General features: G+C 41.4%; 1 protein-coding gene across 1 annotated transcript in view; it reads left to right on the top strand.

Moving 5' to 3' along the window:
- Nucleotides 1-27,407, top strand: part of LOC310808671 (metabotropic glutamate receptor 4-like) — a gene marked incomplete at its 5' end in the record, with an annotated part of 117,742 nt that overhangs the window by 64,320 nt on the left and 26,015 nt on the right. The window contains 3 exons of the mRNA XM_083675704.1: nt 12,475-12,610; nt 15,166-15,320; nt 15,616-15,756. Of these exons, the coding sequence (XP_083531830.1) occupies nt 12,475-12,610; nt 15,166-15,320; nt 15,616-15,756 (432 nt within the window). The remainder of the gene's footprint in view (nt 1-12,474; nt 12,611-15,165; nt 15,321-15,615; nt 15,757-27,407) is intronic.

Genomic DNA, 27,407 nt, shown 5'->3' with positions numbered 1-27,407 from the left:
CGAAAACATGCTTTTTCATTCAATGGAGACTTACAGCTTTTGGCAGCAACATATACATTAGCAGAAGGAAAAACAGAAGGCATGAGTTCCTTTGAAAAACTAGGTCACCACTTTTGACTTGCGCACATGTCTGTGGCTGGTAGAGTATTTTGAGTTGTGGTTTAATCTTATAGTCACACTTAGTTTAGGTAAAAACAAAATCTAATGTTTGTCCTTTGTTGCACTGTTTTACCCTTTCAACATTTAATGTTTGAGAAATTGTATTGTAAATGGAAAGTATTTTAAACATATGTTATACTTTTGTGCATATTGTTATCCTTGAATTGAATTTCTGGAAACCATTGGATTTTTCATTAGATCTTTAGAGATTTAGAGATTTCCTGTTATGTGTGATATTGAATGGTTTCTTAACACAGTCTCCTATTTAAAACTTGTACCTATACACAACACATTCCCTATTATGTGTTCTGGTTCAAGATAATTCAGACTATACGTTAGCAAACATTAGCATTAGCAACAATAATTAGCACGATTCTAAACAGTGACATGTGGGTTGCAGGGCAAGCAAATTGTCCACACATCTCCTGGTGGGCATCTGCTGGTGGGCATCTGCTGGTGGGAATCTGCTGGCAGGCCAAAAACCAACGAGCAAATGCATTTCATATGATTACCGTGAATGAAGTAGAATATAATAAAGTCTTTAAAATTTCGAAAAAATTAAGGCATTTGATTTGCAACAGGAGAAGTGTAATCAGCAAATGTCAGAAAGAGGTTGGTCAAGGCCATGATGAATGTTGGCAAGATTGCTGAGATTGACCCATCACACCATGCCCCCAGTGTAGGAACGCTAGGTGTGATACTAGCATCTGATAGGAGCTGACACTGGACTAGTCCTGTCATGCTAAACTGAGCACAACGTCAAAATCAGTTGGAGCTTGTGAACACCTCTGAGGCGGTCCGAGGAAGTCGCTTCGAGGCCCACATCTTACCCTAAACACCTGGGCACTAGGGTTAAAGTTTGAATAGGCCCACCAGCGCAGCCAAAGCTATAGGTGTTTTTTTTTTGGTGACACTTTTTCATATTAGGAAAGGTCTGCTCTGGACTCCCACGGCTGTCAGGTGAGTCATTTCATCACCGAACAGGACAGTTCATTTCACAACGCTCAGAGGCCTGTTATTCTCCTGCTTATAAATCATTTAGCCCAAGTAAGAGAATTTCATTTATTCATTTTGAAGTCTAATTTATGGCAGCCCTAGACCCTGCTGTCATGTACCTTTTATTTATTTAGGACCGGGGAGCAGAACAGTCAGTCAATCCCACTGTGTTAAGTCTTTCTCTGCAAGCTCCTAAGGACAATCTCAGACTAGAACGCAGGGACAGTCAGAATGGACACGTTGATTCATGGAAAGGTACCATATTCTATCCTGATGCCACTGGACTGTGGGCCAAGTAAACATTCAAGGTCCTTGGTGTATTGAATCAGAGACGCAAGAAACTGAATATTTCTGTTAATGTGTATGCATCCATGGTCAAACGATACACAAACCTTCACCCGTTAGGTCAAATCATGGCTCTGCGTTCTTATTTCTGCAGGGGAATCAGCTATTGCTGGCACAGACACGCTATGGTGTTGGAAGTGTGTGGGTGTTTGGTGGACTGCAATTTCAGCGCAAGGTCTGTCTGCACAGGTTTGGTCTCACACTGGCAGGACTGGACTGGACTGTGACACACTGGGGAGATTGATATGGGTGTAATAACATGTTCTGTCACTCCCTGCACCCTAACAGCTTGGCCATGTGTGCTGTATGGATACATCGAGAGTGTGGGTCCATTTTCCTCTGGGAATTAAAGACCGCTTACAGATGAAATCAGGCTTGCTGACGGATGGGTTACCAGGGCCCCGTTGAAGTTCGCCACGGCTTAGGAAACTAGGCATGTCAACAAATGCATACAGTTGATCCATCACCTTAAAGGCCACTGTGTACCTCCTCCTCAGCCCAGTTGTGTTTTCATGCCGTTCGCAACAGATTAGTTCAATCATCAGTACATGCTTGACAGATAATTGTTGATTATACCGTATCAGCTAATAGTTTCGCCCATGCAGTTGGTGTGTCGATCACTGCAGTTTATGGCGTTGTCGCCCAGTATTAGTGCACATTAGCACATAGTGGAATGTGACTGTATCGTACTGTAATAATAATGTATTATTTTGTTGTTTAACATGTAATTCAAATGGCGATGAAATCATCAGGCTTACATTCTAAAATGGTTGCGTAACGAAGTGACTGAAATTTTAATGGTTAACGAGTGAACTAATGCATTATTAAACATACACACATTAATTCCATTGCATGAGACCAACAGAATGCACGGTGATCATTGAGCCTATAATGTACAATTAATTTCCTCATTATATTTAGTGTTACAGAATAGTGTTTGGAGATTAAGCCATATCTGCACTCTTTAGAATATCTATATGAAACACATTGAGTTACTTTTATGCTAGGAAGCCTCATGTGTATAAGACATTATGTAGGGCTATGTAACAGGCTCCATTTGATGGAATTGCAGTAGGGTGAACTGACACGTGTACGATTTCAAGGACAAGAGGCAGAATTCACATGTCGGGTACTATATTTTAAGCAATTCCTTTAGTCCAATATTGAATTGAATAACTGTGAATGCGATTGTTTCACATAAAGTATTGCTGTGGAGGCTGGTGTTTGATACCATTCCTCATTCCATTCCATGCATTACAATGAGCCCCTCCTCCGATGTCTACCTACACCAGCCTTCCCTAATCAATACATATAATGTCAGTATTCTGGAATGAGACTGTTTAGATACATCTGATAAAGTATTGTATACAGAAAATGCCACAAGACATGAAAACATGTGTTTCCAATTCACACAGTAGAGTAATCATAATCTCCTTGTATCCAGCATGAATCCTCTTATCGCCAGGAGGATCTTGCCTACTGTACTAACATCAGAGAGCCTCACCATGAGTTCATTACGGAAGCATTACGTAAGACTACACAGCAAGCTGTAAAATTGTTCCCTCTGATTTTGTTTCATCTTGTCCTCCTTTGATATGAAATCGGTCGGGGACAGCACTTTCCTCAGCAACATGGCAGAGCGGGAGGCTCTTTTCAAGGTTTCAGGCATTTAGAGCATACAGTCTCTGTTAGGGGAGGCAGGGAATGAATGAATGAATGAATGAATGAATGAATGAATGACTTCATACAGTATTTCTTCTGCTCTACAGGTTGATGATTGCTTATGTGATTTGATTTGTCCTTTTACTAATGTTTGCATACGAAGCTGGATTTTCTTCACTAATGAAAGGTTATAGGGTGCACAAAATATAGTCACAAAGTCGCTCCATACTCGCTGCTGAGTATTGATTAAATTTCGCCTTCTGCATCATTGAGCGATGCCCCCTGCGCGAGAGGACCTTTTTAGTGGAATTGGTCCCATCTCTCTGCCAAATCTAGTTCCATCTTTGCCTCATTTCAAAACAGTCTTATTTGAGAGATGACACTTAAACATCCACGGGGAGTGACTACAGCCACACTCAATCACCGGAAACATCTGTACCCACACACATCCACAAAGACCGACTCATAATCATTCGCAAACTCTCACAAGACCAGACCAGTGGGATGATATCTGGAGTGAAGGGCTTGGTTTTGTAGGCTAGATATTCCCACCAATGAGGTACATTCTTCACCTGCCTCATCTGTTCACTGTACAGTGTTGTTTTCCGATGATTATCTCATTGTTGTACACATAATCAATTCTTGTTCACTGACATCATTTCACACCTATTCAATTTTCTCAAGCAAAGACCACAGTCAGTCTGGCAACATATGTCACCCAGCAATACTGATACAAAATACATTCACACGTACTCAGTGGTTGCCAGTGAGCAGAGATGCTGTTGATCACACTCTGTCACACATGGATATTCTCCTTCCAGGTCTCTATTTAGCTACAAAGCATGCTTCCACTTTCTTCCCTTCTCAACTAATTGCATTTGCTTCCACTTCAAACACCGCTGATAAAGTATGCACCTGTTTGCGTGATCTAAATGGAGGAGAAGGTGAGCAGGTGTGTTCTTTCACTCAAGAAGAGAGCCACATTGGATTTTACAGGCCCAATGGTAACGTATTACTGAATACTATTACATAATTCCTGGAAACTGCAAATACAGTATGAGATATTCACTGGCATACTGAAATTCTGGTCGAATATGGCATACTGCAATTATAGTCGAAATCCGTATTACAATATTTCAAAATTGCTAAAGGTTGCTTTGTGATTTTCTTTTTTTTTCAATTGAATTGATTAGACGAGCCACAGATTCTATTTTGGTGCTTGTTTTTGGTTAATAAACCTCTTTGATCAGACAAAGTTAACTAGCGTCTATATGACAATAATGTAAACATAGCTTAAAATAGGTTTGTTTACATGCTGAGTGATTGTTGTTATTGTTGTGTGTTTGTACTGTACCTGGAGGATGGGATGAGGAGAATAGGTTTTCTCAGCAGACCGCCAGTATGCATAACTTCGTTCCCAGGGCCAGAAGTAGGCCGGTTCTGGGCCATGAAAAGGCCAGACCTTGGCCAGCATGTGGATGTGGCCCAGGTCCCAATCATGCTCAGACCAAAGATGGCTCATGTTGTACTTACCGCACTCAGCAATATGTGCCACCATGAGCCCACAAGTGTCTGCTGACTGGGATGTCTCTCAAAGTCGATATATATAAATATTTTTTAAATATTTTTTTCCCCCCATTATCGATTGGGCTTTTTGACAGATGATATCGTGCCAAATGAATTCCTTACGAATCCATTATGAAAGGATAGAAGGAGACTTAAAATTTGTGATAGAAAAGCACAATATACAATACAGTGCAAGTGGTTGACATAAGAATTTAGGATTCATAATATCCGAACAGCAGTCCCTCTCAAATTCTGTGTATCAACTGAGACACACAGTACTTTTGCCCACATTAACATAGGACCTTGGAACAAGTTAATTATTGTCTACAGTACTCCTCATTTGGCTTGGGCATTTCAACCATAATGATAAGATCAGTATAACCAACTACACATTTTCAACACAACATTAGCAGGATTTTCTCTTTCCCCAGTGGTCTAATTGGCTCCCAGGTCACCTCTCCAGTCCAAACTAATTAAGTAACCTTAGCTACTGTTGGAGGTACACCACAGTCTATGCCTTTTCATATTTTATTGACATTTTATTGAAATGAAGACAGCTTGTAGCAACCTGTTATTACAACTACAATGCAGACTGACTACACAGACATAGAGAAACTTCAAGGAAAGTATTGCCCCGCTGGTTAGAAACAAAAACGGTTTGCACTACACTCAGGTTCTTTATGGCAAAAAATCAGGTTCTTTATGGCACCATTGAGGTGCAACAAAGTCATCTATAGAACCATTTCATCAAGGTGGTGCTTTTTGGAACCTGTTTCACCAAAGAGGTGATATTTGGTCCTCTGTGGCTCAGTTGGTAGAGCATGGCACTAACAACGCTTAGGTTGTGGGTTTGATTTCTGCTGGGACCATATATACTGAAATGTATGCACTCACTGCAATGTAAGTCGCTTTGGATAAAAGCGTCAGCATATATATTATTATTATTATTATTATTATTATTATTATTATTATTATTATTATTATTATTATTATCATTATTATTATATTTGGAACCTTCTTATCAATGAGGCCTTTCGTTTATCTAATTCCTCACAATGGCCCTGTTTGAGGTTGGGATGTCACATGAACATGAGCACAGATGTAATACAGTTACCAACAACAACCAACATCACAGGTACATCGAGTGATGACCCACAATGACCCACAATTCCCGAGTAAACTTGCTACATTGCTCCCTCCTGTTGTAGACTGTTCAGAGTTTGCACGCCGTTAAAACACAGCCCCATATGGTTCTTTTTCATAAGAAGCATGTAAAAATGGTTCTATATAACACTTTTAGGCGTGCCTTATATGTATCAAAACATTGAACCTTTTTGGGTTCCATAAACTATTAGTTCTAAGAGTGAAGTTTCACAGCTGGTTTCCCTTTGTTTTAAAACATGAATCTCTTAGGCATTAACATGATCCTGTCCTACCCTCCTCAGTTCCATCCGGCCCTGCACCTTCAGGGAGGCGTGCCGCCTCGCTGCTTTCCGTATTCCCCTCGCTCTACTTCTCCCCCATCTCCTCTTAGTGCCTTTCCTTGTGTGCTGTACTGTACCTAACCACCCGGTGTGTACAGTTTGTGTTGCCTTTGTTTAAACAGCTGCTTCCATGCTACTGTATCTACCCCAGGCATAGATGGATATACCCCCCTGGGTGCCAGAGGTAGAGTCCCTTGGAGACCTTGGTTCTCCGTCAAGAATAACAAATGCAAACTAATATGTAACACAATCCAACTTTTCTAATGTCATCACACACCAACATGCAGTGCTGTGCAAACAGACTTGTACAGTACTGTACATTACATTACATGCTGTTGAGGAAGTGGGAAACTAGAAAGCACACACAATAATATGACATGAACTTTATTTGCATGATCAGTGGCAGAGTTACTAGGAGCAGAAAAGCAGCATAATGCAGTGAATTCCTGTGGGCTTCAGTAGTGTTCGACGAGCAGACACAACCCTGTATATGAGAAATGATGTTGAATGGCATACTATCAAGGTGGATCCAAGTGTTATCCACCTCAGAGCTGTTAATTCATATCGCATATTGCAGTCTGAGTAAAAAGTACAAAGCTGTCTTATAATGCTGGCAGGTCTTCTAGTGTCAGCGAGACGGTACTTGACAATGCTTACAATCTTCAATTGCGATCTGAGGACATACAGACTTGCGATGGTGGTATGGTGGTGAGCATAGTTTCCTTTTGAAGTTTGTATGGCGCTGTGCAATGCATTCTCCTGTTCAGAGGAGAGTAGGGTGAGGTCTGAGAAATGGCGTCGGCGTAGGGCATAATAAAAATGAATTGCAAGTTGGTTCAGTAAGATTGGGGTCATCCATCTCTTACCATCCGATAGCCGAACCATCCATGTGGCTCAAATTAAAAAATGATCTCTGATACCAGTTTTCAGGGCGATAATCATGGCATTTCTACAAAGCAAAAGCACCAGTTCTTATTTCATTTTAATTTCATAGAAGTATATAATAACATTACGTAGGGTATTTTTTGTTATAACTTATGCCATTGTATTATTCCATTTGGGCCTATGTCACAAACAGTGTAACTACATACAACACAATTCAAATGTAATTGCAGTGTTACTACATATCTAAGCTACTGGAGTGCCAATATGTGCCTTATTTACACCAATCAGATATCCAATCCATCGGGTCACATTTGAAAGTCCCCTGACATGAAGGGACAGTTTACCACAGTTTAAGTGGTAAATCTACTCTATTTGCTTTCCCCTGTGTGCACCGAGACTTAAAGCTGCGCAGCGATCAACCGGCATGAGTGGGCCATATTTAATTTTTACGGCACTAACCGTTCCTCCCCTGGGTGTCTAATGGGAATGAAGATTGCTGTGCAGACCTACAGTACCAGAGGGAAGCCTCGCTGCTGGCTGACAGTGGAATGTGTTAGAGAAAAGAAGCTTGCAGTCATGCAGAGAAGGCTATTTTTGGAGACGGTTTACACGGGGACCTATAGGAGGTGTGATCCAGTATGGGGTTATGCGGGGAAAGATGGTGTGCTGTTCACGGGAACTCATCAGCTAGCGTCTCCAACCTGAGAGACATCTCGTCGCGGGTTCATTTGTTTCAATGCTCCTCAGACCATTGGGTTATTTACCCGTCACAGAAGTGTCAGGGATTCGAAATCCCCCACCAATTGTGCCGCTGGAGTAAGTAAGGGGGCCGTCACCGCTGAAGATTGAAAAACTGGACTCACAGAGTAATGAAAATATATTTTCTTGATACAGAGGAGATTGCTTTAGATTTTCATAAACAAACAGCACACAAACTAATTCAGCCTTGCATTTGAGCCTCAGGCATTTCTTTAAGTCTGCAGACATCACAGTCAGGTGGGCTTGATGTAGCATATTTATAAATAATCAGCAGATCATTAACTATACACATTTCTCCTGATATGAGCTGAGATGGTGAAGCTGATTGTGTGCATGTGTACTATTATTTGCTTGACTATCTATATCTCACTGTCTACACTATCATACAGTATGACAGATCGAAACGGATGGCCTGGAATGGGGGGGGTGGGGGGGGGATTTCATCAGGAGAGGATTGCAGGGAAAGAGAGGTAGAGTTTCCTTATGCTGATCCTCCTAATTAAAACCTGTCCTGCAGCTGAATGTAATCTAGCAATGCATTTTGTGGAGAAACAGATTCCTGGAAGGGACTCATTACCGGTGGATTATTACTTTGCATAAACTGAATAGCAGATGAGGATGAATCATAATTAGATCGATAAAAAGACATTTCGAGGTGGGGCTACACATAAAAATGTGACTGAGATGAATTCGTTTCCGCAGCTCAACATAATCTTTGGTGACAACCCCACCCCTACATTATAACACTTACAGCAATGTCAAAATGATTTCTTTATTTGCGTACATTGTGTAGCCTAGTGGATCCTACCATTTTTCTTCAGATGGTTAATGCTTTGCTTCAAGCTATGGGTTTAGTTGTGTAATGCAGTTGTTGATGTTGATGAAGAAGGCCTGTTAGCTAGCAGTGTGGTGCTAGATTATAGAGAGATTTTTGTAAGATTTTTTTAAGATTTCCCCTGCAGTGTTGTGTCATGAGTTCAGTGGGCCCCAACTTCAGGCTTGGCTGCGTTCCCTGACTCTGGATCTCCTCTCCAGAGGGACGGCCATGACACTGGCAGTGGTGTGAAAAGAGAGAGGGGAAAAGGGAGAGCCCCTCTCCTCCACAGAGCATATACTGAGGGACCAGGGGACTTGGACACCAGTGAGGCGAGGATAGACAATGGGAATATGGATAGCGTCTGTGGCAACAGAGGAGCATCACGTCGCTCTGAAATGGCCGTTGCTAAAGTAACATTTCCCATGTGTCGGGTTGCTCATTCCTCATTCCATTCCATGCATTACAATGAGCCGGTCCTCGATTTCTACCTCTACCAGCCTCTACTGAAAATGAACTATTGATAACTTTTTATATCCACCAAGCTGTCTTACTACGTCTATGTAACCCGACACATGGGAGATGTTACTTTAGCAACGGCCATTTCAGAGCGATGTGATGCTCCTCTGTTACCACAGACTCTATCCATATTCCCATATTCCCTTTTGAAAGCTGTCAAATGGCCTTCAATCTAATACAAAGTGTGAATTTGTTGAAGTGTGGATTAACGAGTGAAGAATCATAGAAGCAGGGGAATCATGGATCTGTGATGGGAATGCATAACCATGCCTGACTGAGTGAAGAAACAGCCCTAACATACATGGACCACCACATCCGTAGGAGCTTGTCTTTATCATCCCCAGTGAAGATCTAAAGCTCACCATGAACTGTCACGGATGAGGGCGCACTTCCCAGTATGGTCCCTAGGTGTCTCCCTCACTCACTCACTCACTCACTCACTCACTCACTCACTCACAGACTTATCACCTGCACCTGTGTTGTCACTTTGTGCTTTATGTACCCTCACTTCCCTTCACTCCCCGCTCAGTCTTCACAGTGTGTGCACCGTGTGTTGGTCACTTGAGATACGAAAGCCATTGAATCTGTACGAGTACTGTTTTGGAGACTTTGTTCTCTCCCTTTTGTTTTCGAGTAAAGTCTGTGTTTGTATCCTGTTTTGCCAACTCTACTTTCAAGTAAAAATCCTTTTGTTTGGTATCGCTGCCACCTCGTCTGCCTCCTTTATATGCACCGCACCTGGGTCCGCTCATCATACCAACACGTTACGATGAACCACCCCTGTGAATACTGTACACGGGACAAGTGCTACAGTACGTGTCCTGGCTGTCACATGCATGGCCAGTATATGTACTGGCTGTCACATGCATGGCCAGTATTTGTACTGGCTGTCACACGCATGACCAGCAGTAGAAACCACAGCAAAAGACACACATTTCCATCAACAATTAATTATATGTGGAGTACAACCACATCAGTGTGATGTGAACTTCATTGAGCTGAAGACGACCTTGAGGACTTCAACCGGAAGTGACCCTTTGTCCCTATGAGCAAAGCTGTCACCCCCCCATTATTACTCCTCATGTGATATTCTCTACTGTTTTCTCCCACTTCCACTTTCCCAACCTATTAGTATCAGAGCTGGAGCCAGGCTTTGTTTTATGATCCACGGTGTGGCTCTAGAGCTGCCGTGCACTGAACCAGAGGGTATTATTCCTGCATTGATTGCTCGGCGGGCCAGCTCTGTATTGGTCAGGAAAGGGGGGAGCTCATTAGCATGCACATACACTCCGTGGCATTTTGGCAAGGCGACAAAACAACTCTCCCGAAATGTTTCACTGGGAATTAGAAAGCTTTGGGTTGTTGGTAACCAATGGACGTCTGGAACTCTTAGACATGTGCTCAATACCAATGTCTCGTAGCAGGGTAGGTCTCGTTGTTGCCCTCCTCAGGGATTTGTGTTAGTGTACTATTTGTGTCAATGCATAACACACGATTAGGAACAGACAGCATCGGATTAAAGTTCCATATAGTGTTATTGATCACAGGCATGGCCTTGTGTTGGCATGCGTTTTCATTCCTCCCAAAGATATTGTGTACATAAACATTGTATTGATCAGTGATATTTGGTCATCTCACCATCCCAGAGTTAAAACCATGATAAGTCTAAAATATTTTCAGAAATATGCTGAATCTTGCCAAAATTCTAAAATCCATAGAAAACATGGAAAGAAAAATAAGTTGCACTTTATATTACAGAATAAGGGGGAAATGACATAGTGGTAACCATGGTAATAACCAGCAGTTACCTGTAGTTACCAATAACAAGAAAAACAATTACCTTGTTTTTACAAGGTGAGTTGGACAGTAGTTTCCATGTCATTATTTTGCCAAAAAAAGCAAACAGAAACAGAGAAGGTAGTTACTATGAAATAAGGTGGAATCAGATCTAGAAAATGCTATATTACCTTTTCCATAGTGTTATAGCCTTGTACCCCATTTCAAGCTTAACCTTAACCTTTAAGACCATGGTTGCTCAGTCAGTGGCAATACGTAGGCTACCTATGTGCATCCATTAAATGTAACACAGTAATAAGCTGCCAAGTCTGATACATTAAGTTTTTATGGTTGATTTCCATGCAGTTAATGTAAAAGTGGTCTGTCCTTCACAAGGAGGTCGCTTCCTGTCAGGGGCTTTTGTGCAGTTGTTTCTTTCAATAGAAGAAAAGCCAACTCATTGAAGTGATACAAACCATCTAAAACTATTTAACATTTTTTTGATGGTCACCAAGGACTATTTCCAAAGTTAAAAGTTACAGAGTATTGCTACATTAAGTACAGATACTGTAGCTGTGTAGTAACATATTTTAATCATAGGTTTGTTAGCAATAAGCAAACATTAGCCTCAGTTGAAAGGAGCTAGCTCCAACATTAGCTGTGGAGCTTGAATTAAATATTGTGGTGAATATCATTGGAAATATGATTAATTCCAATAGAAGAGCCAACTCCATCCTTATTCCAAGCTGGAATGTAAAGTGCTACTGAAAAATTAGCAACTATGTCCAAATGGAGCCAGTCCTAGCATTTTCAATTACAAGCTACTGTGGGTTCACCCCAAATTGCTACACAATTTTACCAGTCTCATTGGCAGCACCATAAACTGAATTGATGGGTCTCCGTGTCTCAAATCTGGCCCTTGTGGTCAATGAAAACATTTTTTAATACCTTGCATTCCTCATGCTGTGAAATATTACACCTGCACAATTTTAATCTTGCATCCAGCCATCTATAAACAACTCCAGAAGATAGAGTGGTATTAGCTGTTTGTTTGAGGAGGACTCCATGGAGGGAGGGGACCGCAGGGGATGGGGGGGGGTGGGGGGGTGGGGGGGGCGGAGGCGGTGAAATCTCCATTATTTTTGGCCTACTTTCCGTTGACACTGAGAAGATACAGTACATGCAGAGCAACCCAGAGGGTGATTCCAAGAATGATCTGCCAGACTTATAGTACCTAATGTTGGACAATCTTTAGTTCACTGCATCTAGATTCACTGTGTTGGTTGAGCAAAGAGGTTTTCCTTGTACAGAAGTTTTCAATAATACTCAGGCTACACCACTTTACATTAAATGTTTTATAACATGAGAAAAAGCAATGTCTGTCGAAGTAAAAGTGTCACTCTTCAGACGACAGAAAAACTCTAGCCACATTGCTTGTGTCATTTATCAATTTCTCGATTCGGCAGTTTCAAAACTCACCTGTGTATCCATCCTCTGTCTTGATTGCAGGAGGCGTGTGCATCTCCCAGTCAGTGAAGATACCACGTGAAGCGAAGCCTGGAGAGTTTGATAAGATCATCCGCAGACTGAGAGAGAACCCCAACGCGCGGGTTGTCATTCTCTTCACCAACGAGGATGACATTAGGTAAGTGCTGTAGACTGTCACTTGATGCCACAAAGAAGCTATTAAACCTTGTATTTATTCATTGAGCGTGTATAACATCCATTATTATTGCCATTATTTTGAAAAAGCATTCTAGATCTGTCTTTTTAAGGTTACATCATTAAGCATGATGTGTAATTTCCTTCATGGCAGTACATACAATACATACAATTGGACACCTTTCATCTTTTACTCAACAATGGAATCACATCCTGATCATGCAGCGGCTGCAATGTGTGGGTGTAAGTAGTACGTGAACATGCTGTACTCACCCCCCCCCACACACACACACCACCACTACCAAACACACACACACACACACACACACACACACACACACACACACACACACACACACACACACACACACACACACACACACACATACACACACACACACACACACACACAAACACACACACACACACAACCCCCCCCACCCACCCACCCACCCACACACTAAACATACATACACACACACACACACACACACACACACACACACAAACACACTTTCCACACAACCCTTCCACTGACAGTTTGTTCAGCATTTGCCTTCTGCCATTCCATACCCACAGCATCCATCCAGTACAGTGTTAAATAAAATAAAGCAAAAAGCAAAATAAAATAAATCAAAATAAAGCACTGTGGTAACTTACAGAATGCAAATATAGACAGGGGAAATTTGTGGAGAGGTAAGCAGTAGAGACCAGCAAAAAAGTATAGCAAATTTGATTTCTTAAAATCTGTTTGTGAACTTGTTGTACTGCAATAAGAATATCAGATATAGGTGACAAACCTTTATTCAAATGTTACTCACATACAGTATACATAAGTAATTCAGAGTTATTCAAAAAGCTTGGGGGACTATGAAATATGTGCCACATAATAAGACCTCAGAGGCAAGACATCAAACACAGGGATTTTTAGGTTCTATGCAGTAATAGGTAATAGGATTAAAAGACGAATCGGGTTTGCTGACTCGAGTAACACAAATAAACCAATACTGGAAGTTTTCAAAAGAAGTGTTTTGCATCAAATGACTTTGTCCTTTTATGTCCTGGCGTACATTAGAATGCACAAAAAGGAATTGTTTTGTGTTACGGTACGTTAAACTGCAATTCCTGTCTAGAAGAAGAGTTTCACATTATCCAGGTGTATTCTGTAAGGGTGTAGGCAGTGAATTGGGGATGCCTTAGATGCTTGATAACCGGACCAGAAGACCCGGTGCTCATTGACTTAATCCAAGCCTGATAAAGGGTAATAGTCTGGATATACAGTAATTACAGAAAGCCGGGGGGATTTCAGCTCTGCATGCCTGCTCTACCCTTCAACCCTAGTCAAGGTCAGTTGGCAGTTATTTTATAAGAACTCAAACTTGTCTGCACTGAGGTTAGCGGAGACCTAACTGCAGGCAGGGGCAATAAGATAAATGAAAACACAAAACATACATTGCAATAAACGGGAATAGGATATTTTTTTGTCTACTGCATCTTTTTCCCCTGAAGGTGCAGTAGCGACGTATTTCAGTGAATTTCGCATGGATTTTATGCCTCCTCACTAAACACCATGCAGTATGAGAGCACCTGGTGTTTGTGATAACCAAAATTGTCCTGCAAATGACCTTAAGGAGGACTGCAAATGACAGTCAGCAACAATGACTCCAGTAACAGGGTTCCAGCTTCAATAATTACTGTTTTTTCTTTATTTTTTTATACACATACTTCTTACCCAGCATAGCCAAGTGCTCAGATTATGCAATATTTATTCAGTTAGTGGCAGTAGAAAGGCCAATACTCAAAAAATGAATTACTCTCTAGTCTTTTAATTGAGGGGGATTTACTGTAGGGGTGAGTGGGGTGGCTGAATGACAAATGAGATAACACTTCAGTAGAAGGGGTCTGTATTGTATTGGCTGATGTAATTATCAGATCCCGGTCCTAGGGGATGTTCAAAACCCAGACCCTTGATTCCTGCAGTCCTGTTGGTGTTTTGTTTCCCTGATTGACTGGAGAGGGCACGCAACTGGTTTCTCAGGTAGAACAAATCAATCCCAAGTTAAGGAAGGGTGAAATCACCAGGACTGCTGCCCCTGAGGATCGAAGCTGTACACCTGCCTTTAAGGGCAGCACAGGGAAATTGCATTCTACCTTGCTGTTGTAGTAAGAACAGACCATAGTCCTCGGGGCAGCAAGGGGAGTAATTAGGTGCAGAGCCTGGTAGAACAGCAGGGTTTGCCGGCTGGCTCATCATGACTCCCTCCTCTGTTACTTCTTAATGAGTTCCATTAGCAGGGGAGGACAAAGCCTGGTGTACTGCAGCAGGAGCATCCACCTGCACCACACCTCTACCACAGCAAGGGTTGCTCGTTCTCGAAACAAACCACCCTTTATACTGAACGTAGATGCTTTGGCCTACCTTGTGTTAACCTATTTCTGTCATAACTGCCATAACTGTTTGTATGTTTCATGTTTCATGTTACAATTGTAAGAGGGAGATTATAAAGTAGACACGTTCTCTCTTTCTCTATCCCATAGGCGGCTTCTTCAAGCAGCTAAAAAGGCTAACCAGACGGGACATTTCCTGTGGGTGGGCTCAGACAGCTGGGGCTCCAAAATCTCCCCAGTGCTGAACCTGGAAGAGATGGCGGAAGGCGCCGTCACAATCCTACCCAAACGCCAGTCCATCCGAGGTATTGATGATTTATTTCATTTATTTCTTTATGTACCATTGTCAAACAAGCAAGGATGAAGAGTTGTCTATTACCTGGTGTACTGTAGTGTCAGTGACTATGCTAGTGAAATATACAGATTTTCCATAACAAACACAGAGTGCAAGTACAGTAGAGTGCAGCATGACTTTCACAAGACGTGCAAAACACGTCCTGCGAAAGTCAGACAGTATCTCCATCTAATATTCCAATACTAATCTCTGCGGTAGATGATCTGGGGGTCAAGGTTCACCGTGACTGTCATTGATCTCTTTAGGGTTTGATCGCTACTTCATCAGCCGGACATTAGACAACAATAGGAGGAATATCTGGTTCGCAGAGTACTGGGAGAACAATTTCCAGTGCAAACTCAGCCGGCACGCTCTGAAGAAAGGATCTGGCATAAAAAAATGCACAAGTAAGAATTGGTTTTTCCCTTTTTTAATGTACCCCCGCCCACCCATGTGCGCACATGCACATGCACACACACACACACACACACACACACACACACACACACACACACACACACACACACACATACACCTGATAGTTAATAACTCATCTCAGGTTACAGGGGCAAACATTTTCTCTGTGACATGTCTGAAACTCTGATAGCAATTCATATTCAAATATCACTTAAGCAATGGACTCATTTAGTGCCTGATGAACACACATGGTATACCATGCATGGCAAAGCCACTTGCAGTTCAATTCAGCGGAATAGAATTTGTGCTTACAGGTGTGACCAGATGTAGGGTAATACGGGATGTACAGGTATTTTGAAAGTACAATGGCAACCAAATTGACTTGTTTTATTACAGTTGTACATTTCTGTGTGCTTGATACTCAAAGCTATAACCCCTTTTCCCACAAGTATTTTTGCAGAGATGTTTGATGAGCTAGGATGTTTTTTTGGGGGGGGAAGTGAAGAGTTTGAGATGCGGATGTGTTCTCCCTCGTTCCGTTAGACATGATTAAATGTGCCCATTCATCTAGGTCGCCAAGTCCAATCTGAAATGCAATACAATAGCAATCAACAAAACTGGCCGATTACACAAGTTAAAAACATAATCAATAGCAAATCCCATCAGCACATTACAGACAAGCTCTCGGGTCATTAAAACCAGTGGGTTCTCCAAGCTGGACTGTCTTTCATTTCCCAGTCCGGTAACACATCACGTTCTGAACAGTCTAGACTGGACAGATTGTTTTTTTTTAAGCCTGTGACCAGTCTCTGTCTTGGTGCAGAGAGACATTCAGGACATACATTTCACCTTGTCTGTCAAGGCATGGCAGAGATAAAGTCTTGCCACATTACACATTTTTACTGTATTTGTATTGGACATTATTTCCCTGTGCGAAGTCCCTGCTGATTTTCAGCTGTGAATATCTAAAAACTAAAATGGGTCTGCAGTCTAATGAAAGGCGTTAAGCTCCTATGGTATTACAGTACCTGTATGAGGTTGAGTTAAGTGTTGAAGGCAAAATACATTCAAGATTCAAGAGCCTTTTGAAGCAGATGCCTCATCAGAGTCCTTGTCCAAGGTATTTAATGTCTTTTGATGAGAAACGCTGAGAGTCTGTAGCTCAAGCTGTGATACTGTCCCAGCAAACAGGCCTGCTGCAGAGACATCTCATCAGAATGTGTAGAGACAGCCAGGCTCAACATCTCAACAGCTAATTTCGACTCTCGCGGATCTCAATGGTTTTTCAGATGCTCGCTTTGCTAAGGGATGGTGCTATGTTGCTACAGACATATGTATCCTGGATGTGACAACATAGTAGTAGTACAAAGAGAATGGACATACTCCTACCGGCTCCAGGCATATACAATCATTAGTAGTTACAGTGCAATAGTAGTGGTGCCCTCCGTAAATATTAAAAAGAGGAATAATTGTGTCTTTTAGCTCTATACCCCAACAGTTTAGATTTGTCGTTTAGAAAAATCTAATCTATGTAGTTTAGAAATCAACAAATACAACAATACTATGAGGTTAAAGTAGAGATTCTCAGTTTTAATCCAATTGTTTCTTTTTTCAGATTGGTTTCACCATTTAGAAATTATAACCCTTTTATGCATAGTCCCTCTTTTTTAGGGAACCAGTAGTATTGGAAAATTGGTTTCTCGTGTGTTCTGTCACATCATTTGTGCAGGCTCATCATTTGTGTTGTCTGTCAACATGAGGACCAAAGAGGTGTCAATGAACCCATTGTTAGGCTGAAAGATCATAGAAAAACATCAGAAACGTAGCCAAAACCTTAGGCTTGCCAAAATTAATAGTTTGGAACATAAACAAAAAAGCACTGGTAACCTCAGCAATCGCAAACAGGCTGATAGGCCAAGGCAGACCTCTACACAGTGGATGCAGAGGAGTACCCACCATAATTAAGTAGGCGTGAATGTGTCAGAGACTACTATCTTCAGAATAGTCCACCAGCCGAACTACAGAGGCTTCACTGCAAGGTGCAAACCACTAGTTATCCTCAAAAGGGATCGTCAGGTTGCAGTTTGATAAAAAAGTACCTACAAAGCATGCAGAGGTCTGGAAAAAAGGTCTTGTTGACAGATAAGATGAATATGATCATGTACCAGAGTGATTGCAAGTGGAAGGTTTGGAGAAAAAAGGACCTGCCCAAGATTTACAGCATACCCCCTCATATGTGAAACATGGTAGAAGGGGGTGTAATGGTTTAGGCATGTATAGCTGCCACTAGCACTGGCTAATTTGTCTTAATTGATTATGTTACTGCTGATAGCAGCAGCAGAATGTAATCTAAAGTGTACAGAAACATCTTGTCTGCTTGGGTACAAGCAAATGCCTCCAAATTCATTGACAGTAAGATTGAACATGCCTCAAAACAAGCAACATCTGAAGATGGCTGCAATACAAGCCTGGCAGAGCATCACCAGAGAATATACACAGCATCTGGTGGGGTCAATGTGTCCCAGACTTCAGGCAATTTTTGCTTGCAAAGGATTGTCGACCAAATACTAAACATGAGTGCTTTATATGGACATTATATTATTTTTAGAGCCCTAAAATTGGCAGAGTGTTTTAAAATGTTGTACTTTCTAAATAGTGAAACAAATCTGTAAGAAAAAAAACATTGAATTAAAGCTGAGAATCTCTACTAACCATAATAATTGTTTGATTCCAAACTGTTGTATTATGGAGCTAAAAAAAAAACTAATGCTTCCTCTTTCCAATACTTGGAGGGCCCTGTATATGCAAATAAATAATTCAAAGCTAAATCAAAAGGCTTTTACATGTCCTGTCATTAATGAATCCCTGATTGTCTTATTTTACTGGGATACATCTTTGGTCTGTCTTGGAGACAACCGTTTACTTCTCAACCAAATTGATGTGATGCAAAATGATTTAAATTAGTATAAAAATAATGATGTCCTCCATTTTGCTGCTGGCTGGGTTTCTAGGTCATCACAGGCGATCAAAGAGAGTGGGTGAGAAACAGAAACATGGCCTAAGTCATAATGTTCTAGTTAATAAACACACTGTACTTCTGTTAATGCATGAGGTGGGAAATACAGCTTTTGTTTACAACAACAGGGTGTTAGTTCTGAATTTTATACTTTAATGCACCAAAAGTATTTGAAGCACAAAAAAGCTGTAAATATGATCCTGGTATGCACTCAAAACTAACTAATCTATGATTATGACCATTAATGTAGACCCTAACCATGTAATTAGATGATAATAGGAAGGCCACAAATTATACTGTCTGTTGGTGAATTTAATACTTAGTGTATTTTCCACAAACCAATGCATCAATCTCAAAATTGCTGAAACAGCATGTTGCCCGATACTCATGGTTGACAAAATGCCAAGGTCCACTAATCTGACAGTACATACTGTATAGTACACAATTATAACACACACACGCACACACCATCACCATGTGAATACCTCATTTACAATTCTAATAAATGGCGATTAGTTTTAGTTTTTTAAAAAAAAGGAAAGAAAGGAAGAAAACAAATTTCGTTTTGCACATTCAGCTAAATGTGGCGGAGCTACCGGAGGAAATAATGCAAAGATTCAGTTACATGAATCATCCAACTAGTAAGGGATTGCATCGCCTCAGCTCCGAAATGTCAGAGGGGGGGGCCAGAGAAATTGGAAAGGGAAAAACACAGCATGTGAATTCAGTATGAGCACAATGTTAGCCAATTAAGCCCATTCTTTAATTGTGGGCTTTCTGAACAACACAAAAAAGTGAGAAGCTCTCAAGTGACATCCAGTCTCCTCCTACGTTTCAAAGGAAGAGATGGAACTGAATTCTCTCTGCCTATACCTTTCATCTGTTGTCATGGTGGCAGCCCTTGAGTGGAATTGTTACCGTCCTTTTTCTTCCAGCGACTGGCCCCAAGGGCACTGTAATTTTGTGCAGGAAAGAGCTACACCCACTCCACTCAGAATCCCCCCCCCTACCCCCCAACCCCCAACTACTATCACTATCACTATCACCATCTTGTCTCTCTCTCTCTCTCTCTCTCTCTCTCTCTCTCTCTCTCTCTCTCTCTCTCTCTCTCTCTCTCTCTCTCTCTCTTTCTCTCTCTCTCTTTCTCTCTCTCTCTCTCTCTCTCTCTCTCTGTCTGTCTCTATCTCTCTCTCTTTCTCTCTCTCCATCACCTCCTCCTGTTCGCTCCTGTGACATGTGTACCATGCACCAAATCAATTACTGTGTTTTTGTAAAAACAAGCCCTGTGAAAGATGATTGACTGCTTCTAATAGCCAACATGATTTGAATTAGCATCCTAAATGAGAGCTCTCAAAACCCTCCGAGGGAGATTGAGAAAGAGGAATATTCTCCTGTGATCTCTGCTGTAGAGCTGTTCACCAACCAGTTATTGGCCAACTGCTGAAACTCCTATTTCACGAAAGAAGCTGGGATTGAAACCACTCCATTTCATTTAGGTAGAAACCACAGGGACGAGGATGGATACCAATTTGTTTGCATTTTGTTTTTGTGGATTATATAGTGAAAAATGTAAAGAGGCATTACTTGGCTCAGGCATCATCAATTTACAAATGTTGGCTGTTTCAAAACTAACTGTATTGAGGCCATATGGCCACCATTATAACTGATATCTGAATAACTCAAACATCTATCTAAACACTCCCTGTCTGCTCAACATATTATTACTGTACATCAATAGAATTACAAGTTCATCTCAGGGTACTCTTAACTTATATTGTAATTTGGGGTACAAAGCATTTACTACAATTCATCAATGGGTTGATAAACGAGTACTGTTACCAGAATCATTACTGTGGTACGACACAGTGGTCCCTTACGATACGCCTCCACCTCATTAACCATAGAAAATGTGTTAGCAAGGTGCCTGACTTATTGTTTATGAAATAACATTGAATTAGAGCAAATCAATGAGACTGTATTGTGGAAAAACATCCGGTTCTCAGTTGACTCCTCACCCGATCAGGCAGTCTCACCTTGGGCTGACATCAGTAGCAAGCATCGCACCTGCAGGAACCAACTTATATGAACACCCTGAAAGGTGTGTTCCCACTCAGTTCACAGTAGTGCAGGGGAACAGTTTGACGGGGACATCTTATCTACAAGCATGAACTTCACTTCACTAATGCGAGCATCCTGTTGTTATTATACCATCCTTTCATGCAGCAGAGGAGCACTTTCAGATGGCATCTTGCAGACAGGCTCTCCTCGCAAGCGGTCTCTGTGGCTTGCATGAATAACAATGATCACAATACTTGCTCCTCAACGCATATGCTATCGGCATAAAAACACCCCCAAAAAATGTGTAGAGCTACCTCCACAACCGTGAGCTATCAGAAACTGCAACTTATTGAGTTACTGAGCTGGCAGTTGCTGTATTTGTTCTACCTCATCCATTAGGATACAGAGTCTAGACTGAGAGGTTGAAAGGCCCCAGAGTCCAGATGTATAATTCAGCTCCTACCGCTGGTCTCAGTCCAAATGTCACTGTTTGTACCGTCTGGCCCGGGGCCTAGGTTTACATTGTGGGTGACACCACCCCAACCTGTGGGTCACTGTGTGGCTCAGTGTGTCCCATGGCCAGATGCTGACGAAAGCCAATCGATAGCACAGCAGACAGGTCATAAGCCACATAAGCCCATAAGTACTCTAATTCCTCACATTGATATTGGAGTGAGAGTCAGAGAGTTCTGCGCCATCTGACGAGGAAAACTAGCTGGACTGCGTGGATTCATTGCATGGAGTTATTAAACTAGATTAGAGCAAAATTGCTCTTTGATCATTAAGCTGATTTGGAGAATCATGGGCAATTACTTGTAAAGACTGCCACAGACATAAGGAGGTCAGCTTGAGAGTGTTCTCAGTGGCGATGATGTTATAAGAAGTGAACTAGTGGTAAATATTTCAATAAATCACGTCACATGTAGCTTTGTGGCTTAACTCTGATAATGACTGACATCCACTTCTGGGAGTGGATTACCGAATCAGAAAAAAAACAAATATTCAGGTCACAATCCAGTAAAATGAGGTTACAAGAAATGTGTTGGGGTTCACTGCATCTCTCGCCGCGGAAATCTGTTGGTGCGTTTGAAAAACGACATCCAACAAGTGAAATGAGATGTACAGATGGAATACAATTTGTAATATATCTAATAATTACACCCTGACTGAAGGTCAAGGGAGGCGGGTAGAGGTTAAATTCTGAGGATAGGCTCATTGTAATGCACGGAACGGAATGAGGAACTCTTATCAAACATGTGTTTTTGATACCAGCCTCCACTGCTGAAGGTCTATCCCATTGCCCTTTGAACAGTTCTGGAGGTGGTCATGTGATCTCCTCAGACCATACACAGTTCATCACACAATCATGCGCTATCCAGTGAACCTAACCCCAACGTGATAAAGGCAAGCATGAATGAATGACCATAGCTAAACTCTGATGTGGCTGATCTGATGTAAAGGAAGACAAATTGGCAACAAACATCTCAATTTCAGTGAGCAAGTGACTCCACACAATGTAGCATGGCACAAGATTCCTCTCAGATTATGCATGCACGAACAATACTGAACATACTGACACATGGTTCCTATCATTTGTAATGCAAAATATTGCAATTTAATTTCACAGTTTTTGAAGTTGCATTTCAAGTTAATTATCCCCATTTTGAAAGTGTTTCAGATCACTCTGTTACCCTATTCTGATTCTTCACTCATTGCATTCCTCATGGTCATCAATAACCACATTTGAGTCAAGTCACATCCGTCCAACCTTTGCAGACCCCTGGCATTTCATTGACAATACAGCATTTTCTGGAATTAAAATAACAGTTCGCTGGGAACACACAGCGGTACTGGACCAGTTTCTGCAGGTGCAATGCTTGCTACTGACGTCAGCCCAAGGTGAGACTGCCTGTTTGGGTGAGGAGTCAAGCAAACAGGCCTGACTCACTCTGTTGCTCAGCCTCGCGGTGGTCATGAGTCATCAGGGCCAGCAGGGGATGGGGGGGATGGCTGCTTGATTATCTGAGGCTAAGCTCTCACTGTAACCATCCAAGGCCATCTTCCATGATCGAGCAATGTCTGGCTGCACTCTCATTTCTCTTGAGAACCAACACAGATGTAATGGTTCAAGTAGACACATACGTAAGCTGAACCCTAACCCTAACCTCCAGAAAGAAACAACACAGAAAAACAGCACAGAAAGTGTTCTATTAAAAAGTTACAAAAGTCGATGTTCAGCCTTTATACATTTAGTCAGTATGGAGACAACAAATGATCTAGCCCACTGCTTTGCAGGTCATTGCTCGATGCAGTTTCATGGTTGTGATGGGTTCACTACATGTCACCGATGATGTATTTTCAAGCAATGATGCACTGTACTTTTTTCTGGAGGGAGATGTGGCCAATTCTCTTTCCTTAAAATGGAGGAGGTGAGCACTCTACATCAAAGCCATTGCCCGGGTCACACACACTTGAACCTAATAGCCGTCAGTGTTGTTTCACTTGCAAAGCTTCTCATCATGCAGTTCCACTTGCAGCACGGTTGCATTGTTTGATCCCTTACTACGGCAAGGTGAATGGGACAAACTTGACTTAGGGTGACATGGTTTTGACTGTGCCACAGTACAGTGCAGCTTTTCTAGCTTCTGAACTGTATTTGTGAACATAGTAGTGAGTGTCAGCCACATGCAGAGCTGACCTCATCCACACAACCATCTTGTTTTATCTCTCATTAGCTGAGGTCATTGACTATTTCCGTTGAATAATGTGTCGAGAAGGAGGGACAGGGTTTCGGACACATCATCATCGTATCGCATGTTTACACCGTTTTACAATTAAAACAACAACATGGATGAATTTTCCGGTTGGGCCAAAGAGTTAAAAGATAAGAGTTTAAACTCACCCTCTTGATTGCTGACAAACATATAGATCCACATCACTAGGCAATGCCATTAGCTATCGCCCATAGAGGGGACACATCAATGGTCTTCTGCCTGAGCTTCAGTGGATTCAGCACTCATCAAAGTCAGTCGACAGTCTAATTATAATTGTATAGTTGTGTTTTGAAGCTTAACGTAGGGCTAAATCCAGCCCATGCACAATGAACCCTGCCAAACTGCACAGTCTTTGAAATGGCTTTTGATGTCCAATTAGTCCAGTGAGTTTTAGAAGCCCCACCAGAGCGACTCCTCAGCAGAAATCTTTGTCCTAAAACGTTCATATTTGACTCTCAAGACTCTCAAGACTTCCTAAACAGCTAAAAGGACAATCCACCGTCCAGTCCATAACAGAATGAATCCCTCTGGTCGATGATGACAATCCCTCAGATCCTCTCTGGAACATAGAGGAAGGGAATCCAATAAAATAGTACAAAAGATTAGGTGCCTCCCAAGCGAACTAAAGCTTTCTGTTTACTGCCCATGTATTACACACAGTAGGGTCCTCATTGGAGAAGTCAGTATAACGCAAAGTTCCATTGTCAGATACTACATGCCATGCTAATTTGAGTTTGGGGGAAATGATTTTGCTAGCCACACCATGTCAAATGCTTATAGTGACGACTAATGATGATTACAGTGTGTATTAAGCCTTGGTGACCACCACAGTGACCGAATGTGTTGTTAATTATTCTAATGACACACACAGAATAAATCAAAATATGTTGTTACTGTAATCAAAGATTATAGACCTTTAGCTCTTGAGATGATTATGACTCAAAATGTTAAATATTAGGGATAATATGCTTCATTTTCATGCAATCGGTCAACTACAAACGGTCAATGTACTGTATATGGTATGCAGCCTCTCCAAAGTTATGGGATATTCACCAGCTTTAATAATAATAATAATCATAATAATCATAATAATAATACCTTTAAGTGTATAACGCTTTTCTGAACATGTAAAGTGCTACTTAACAAGAGAAGAAATCATCAACAGAAGTACAATTCCAAACAGAAAGAAAGCAACATTCAAATAATATATATCATTGAGAATCAGGCAAGTCATTGAAACAAAATAAAACGAATTAAAACAGACTAATCAAATAATATTATATATAACGATAGACGACATTACACAATAATACTTCAACATGTTGATACACGAACAACAATTAAATGAAAGTTAGCTAGGAACATATGGCCTCTTCTGAGTCATCCTCAAACTCACAAGGCTCGCCTTGAAGATGTCCCTGGATCAAAGATAAACAGATAGGAAGGTTTCGTCTTCATTTGCAACCTTGACTGTGTTGCACAGCAAGCCTATCCAGTCTGTCAGGCAGCACGCCTAACACATTATCCAGTCAGAGCTTTTCCCTTTTCTTCCTTTGTCATCTAATAAACGTCAGCCCCTGCGTGGGGAGAGCAGCAGATTGTCCAAACCTGTAACATCCTGCCCAACTACTATAGCACGTGTTGCATTGGCAGTTGCTTTAAGGATATTCATTTGCAGACTGTGGAAGCGTTTAGTTGTGCAAAATTGTTTTTGATTGATTCAGAAAATGTTTAAAATAAATCACTGAAGAAGAACCTTCATGAACTGGAAAGTAAAAGCCAAACAACCTTGTGATTATGTATGATTATAAATGTTGATAATTGCTAGAATACTTCATTACAGTATGAATTGTATACTATTTAATCATAGTTTATTAATGCGTATTATTGTAAGCGATAAAGCATGAGGGAACAATAAAGAGCTGTGTCAACTGTGAGAGAGGGCGTCGATGGTAAAGATGCTTTGTTTTCTAGCAGCCTTACTCTATGAACAGCAGATCCCTGTTCAGTAATCAGAGCATTCCCATCCTGGCCCCGGCTCTTACCCTATTACTGAGTGTGTGTGTGTGTGTGTGTGTGTGTGTGTGTGTGTGTGTGTGTGTGTGTGTGTGTGTGTGAGTGTTTGCGTGCGTGCATGCGTGCGTGCGTGCGTGCGTGCGTGCGTGTGCTTACTATAGGTATGCCTGTGGCATGCAATTACAACACCATAAATGGCCGTTTTTTATTCAAGCTTCTTAAACATTCAGTGGCTTGTCGGAGATGTTAAATTGCTTCTCCTAGCGTGGACAAATAGTGATACAGACTGGAGATAACAGCAGCGAGACAAACAAAAAAAACCGATTCATTTGTTGAAAGCCAGCCTTAGTTAACATTAAGTGCCTCTGGTTAGATAAGATATGGCCAGATACACCTTTTACAAGGCTTGCAGAAAACAAAAATGCTGAGCAACTTTATCAATTACTTCATCATGCTTTTTAAAATCTAATCTAATAAATCCTGTCCTTGTTTACATTTCGAGCACCAGCGCATTAGGCACCGAGAGCCAAAGTGAGAATGAGAGGGAGCTTGGCTAGGGCTGGAAGCCAAGGTCCGGGGGGAAGCAAGCGGGCGCAGTGAAAGTGGGCAGGGACACCGTCCCCTAGATGGCACTGCCTGTTCATTTCTATCATACCTGTCACCACAGGGCAGTGGCATTCTTACTCAACGCAACGCCAGAGTAATGTGTGACAGGCTTTCATTTATCACGGAGCAGCGACTGGCTACCATAGAGGCCACCTTCTGAAGGCATATTAGGGCACCAGGGTGATTATACTGTAGTGAGACCATCACTGTGTTACAGGCTCGGGGGTTTTAAGAACAGAACATAAAACCCATTGTATTTATTTCTGTGTTTTCTCAAACTTTATAATTAAAAATATAATTCGCAGTTATGTTGAACCAGTAAGCCCAGTAGTATGAATGTACTTATATGTGAATATATGATATAAAAAGTAAGTACAGTAACATATCTTCCATTTCCAGCTTTATCTCAAGCACGACTAGGAGAGCTTGCATGAGAAAATATACATATGCAAATCCTTATTTAGTCCACCTACAGTATTGAATTCAACCAAATCAAGCATTTAGCATCAAGCATTGACATCCCCCGTAAGCAATCTGACAAAATCCTTTCATTGAACTGAAGTGTTTGAACTGCCTTGCAGATGATGTTGATCCTGTTGCTTTTGCTTTAACAGGGTCTTGAGAAATTGTCAGACATGATAACAGAGTGTCACATATAACCCATATTTTACTCCCTTAGCTAGCTTGTCCAAGTGTTCTGATACTCACCCATTGATTTCATGGAGTAAAGTCATTGCGTCCTCAGATAATGATGTTGGCCATTATAAACTGCACAGCTTCAGCCATATAGCCGGTATTTTGTAGGGAGGACTCATTACTAGATCCCAAGGCACGGTTGAATAAGCCTTTTAGTTTTAAGAAATGTTAACAGTTAACAGTACCAAATGTGGCTCCTGTGTAGTCGTCTTGTTTGGGTGTAACTAATTTCCTTACCATCGTAGACATATTCTTTTGACCTTTTAGCAATAAGTAATGGAATGGAAAAACAATCTCAGTGCATTCCAGGGGTCTCTACTGAACACAGGGCTGGAGGTGACTTTATCAGCCTAAATAAGGAAAGAAGACATGGCTATTTTACTAAGGCGAAGGCTCCCCGCCAACAAAATAGAGAAAAACAACAAAACTATATACAGTGCATTCGGAAAGTATTCAGACCCCTTCACTTTTTCCA

The sequence above is a fragment of the Argentina silus genome, assembly GCF_951799395.1.
Source record: "Argentina silus genome assembly, chromosome: 8".
NCBI classification, from domain to species: Eukaryota; Metazoa; Chordata; class Actinopteri; order Argentiniformes; family Argentinidae; genus Argentina; species Argentina silus.
The sequence above is the reverse complement of the archived record's forward strand: the minus strand, read 5'-3'. Positions and strand labels throughout refer to the sequence as shown.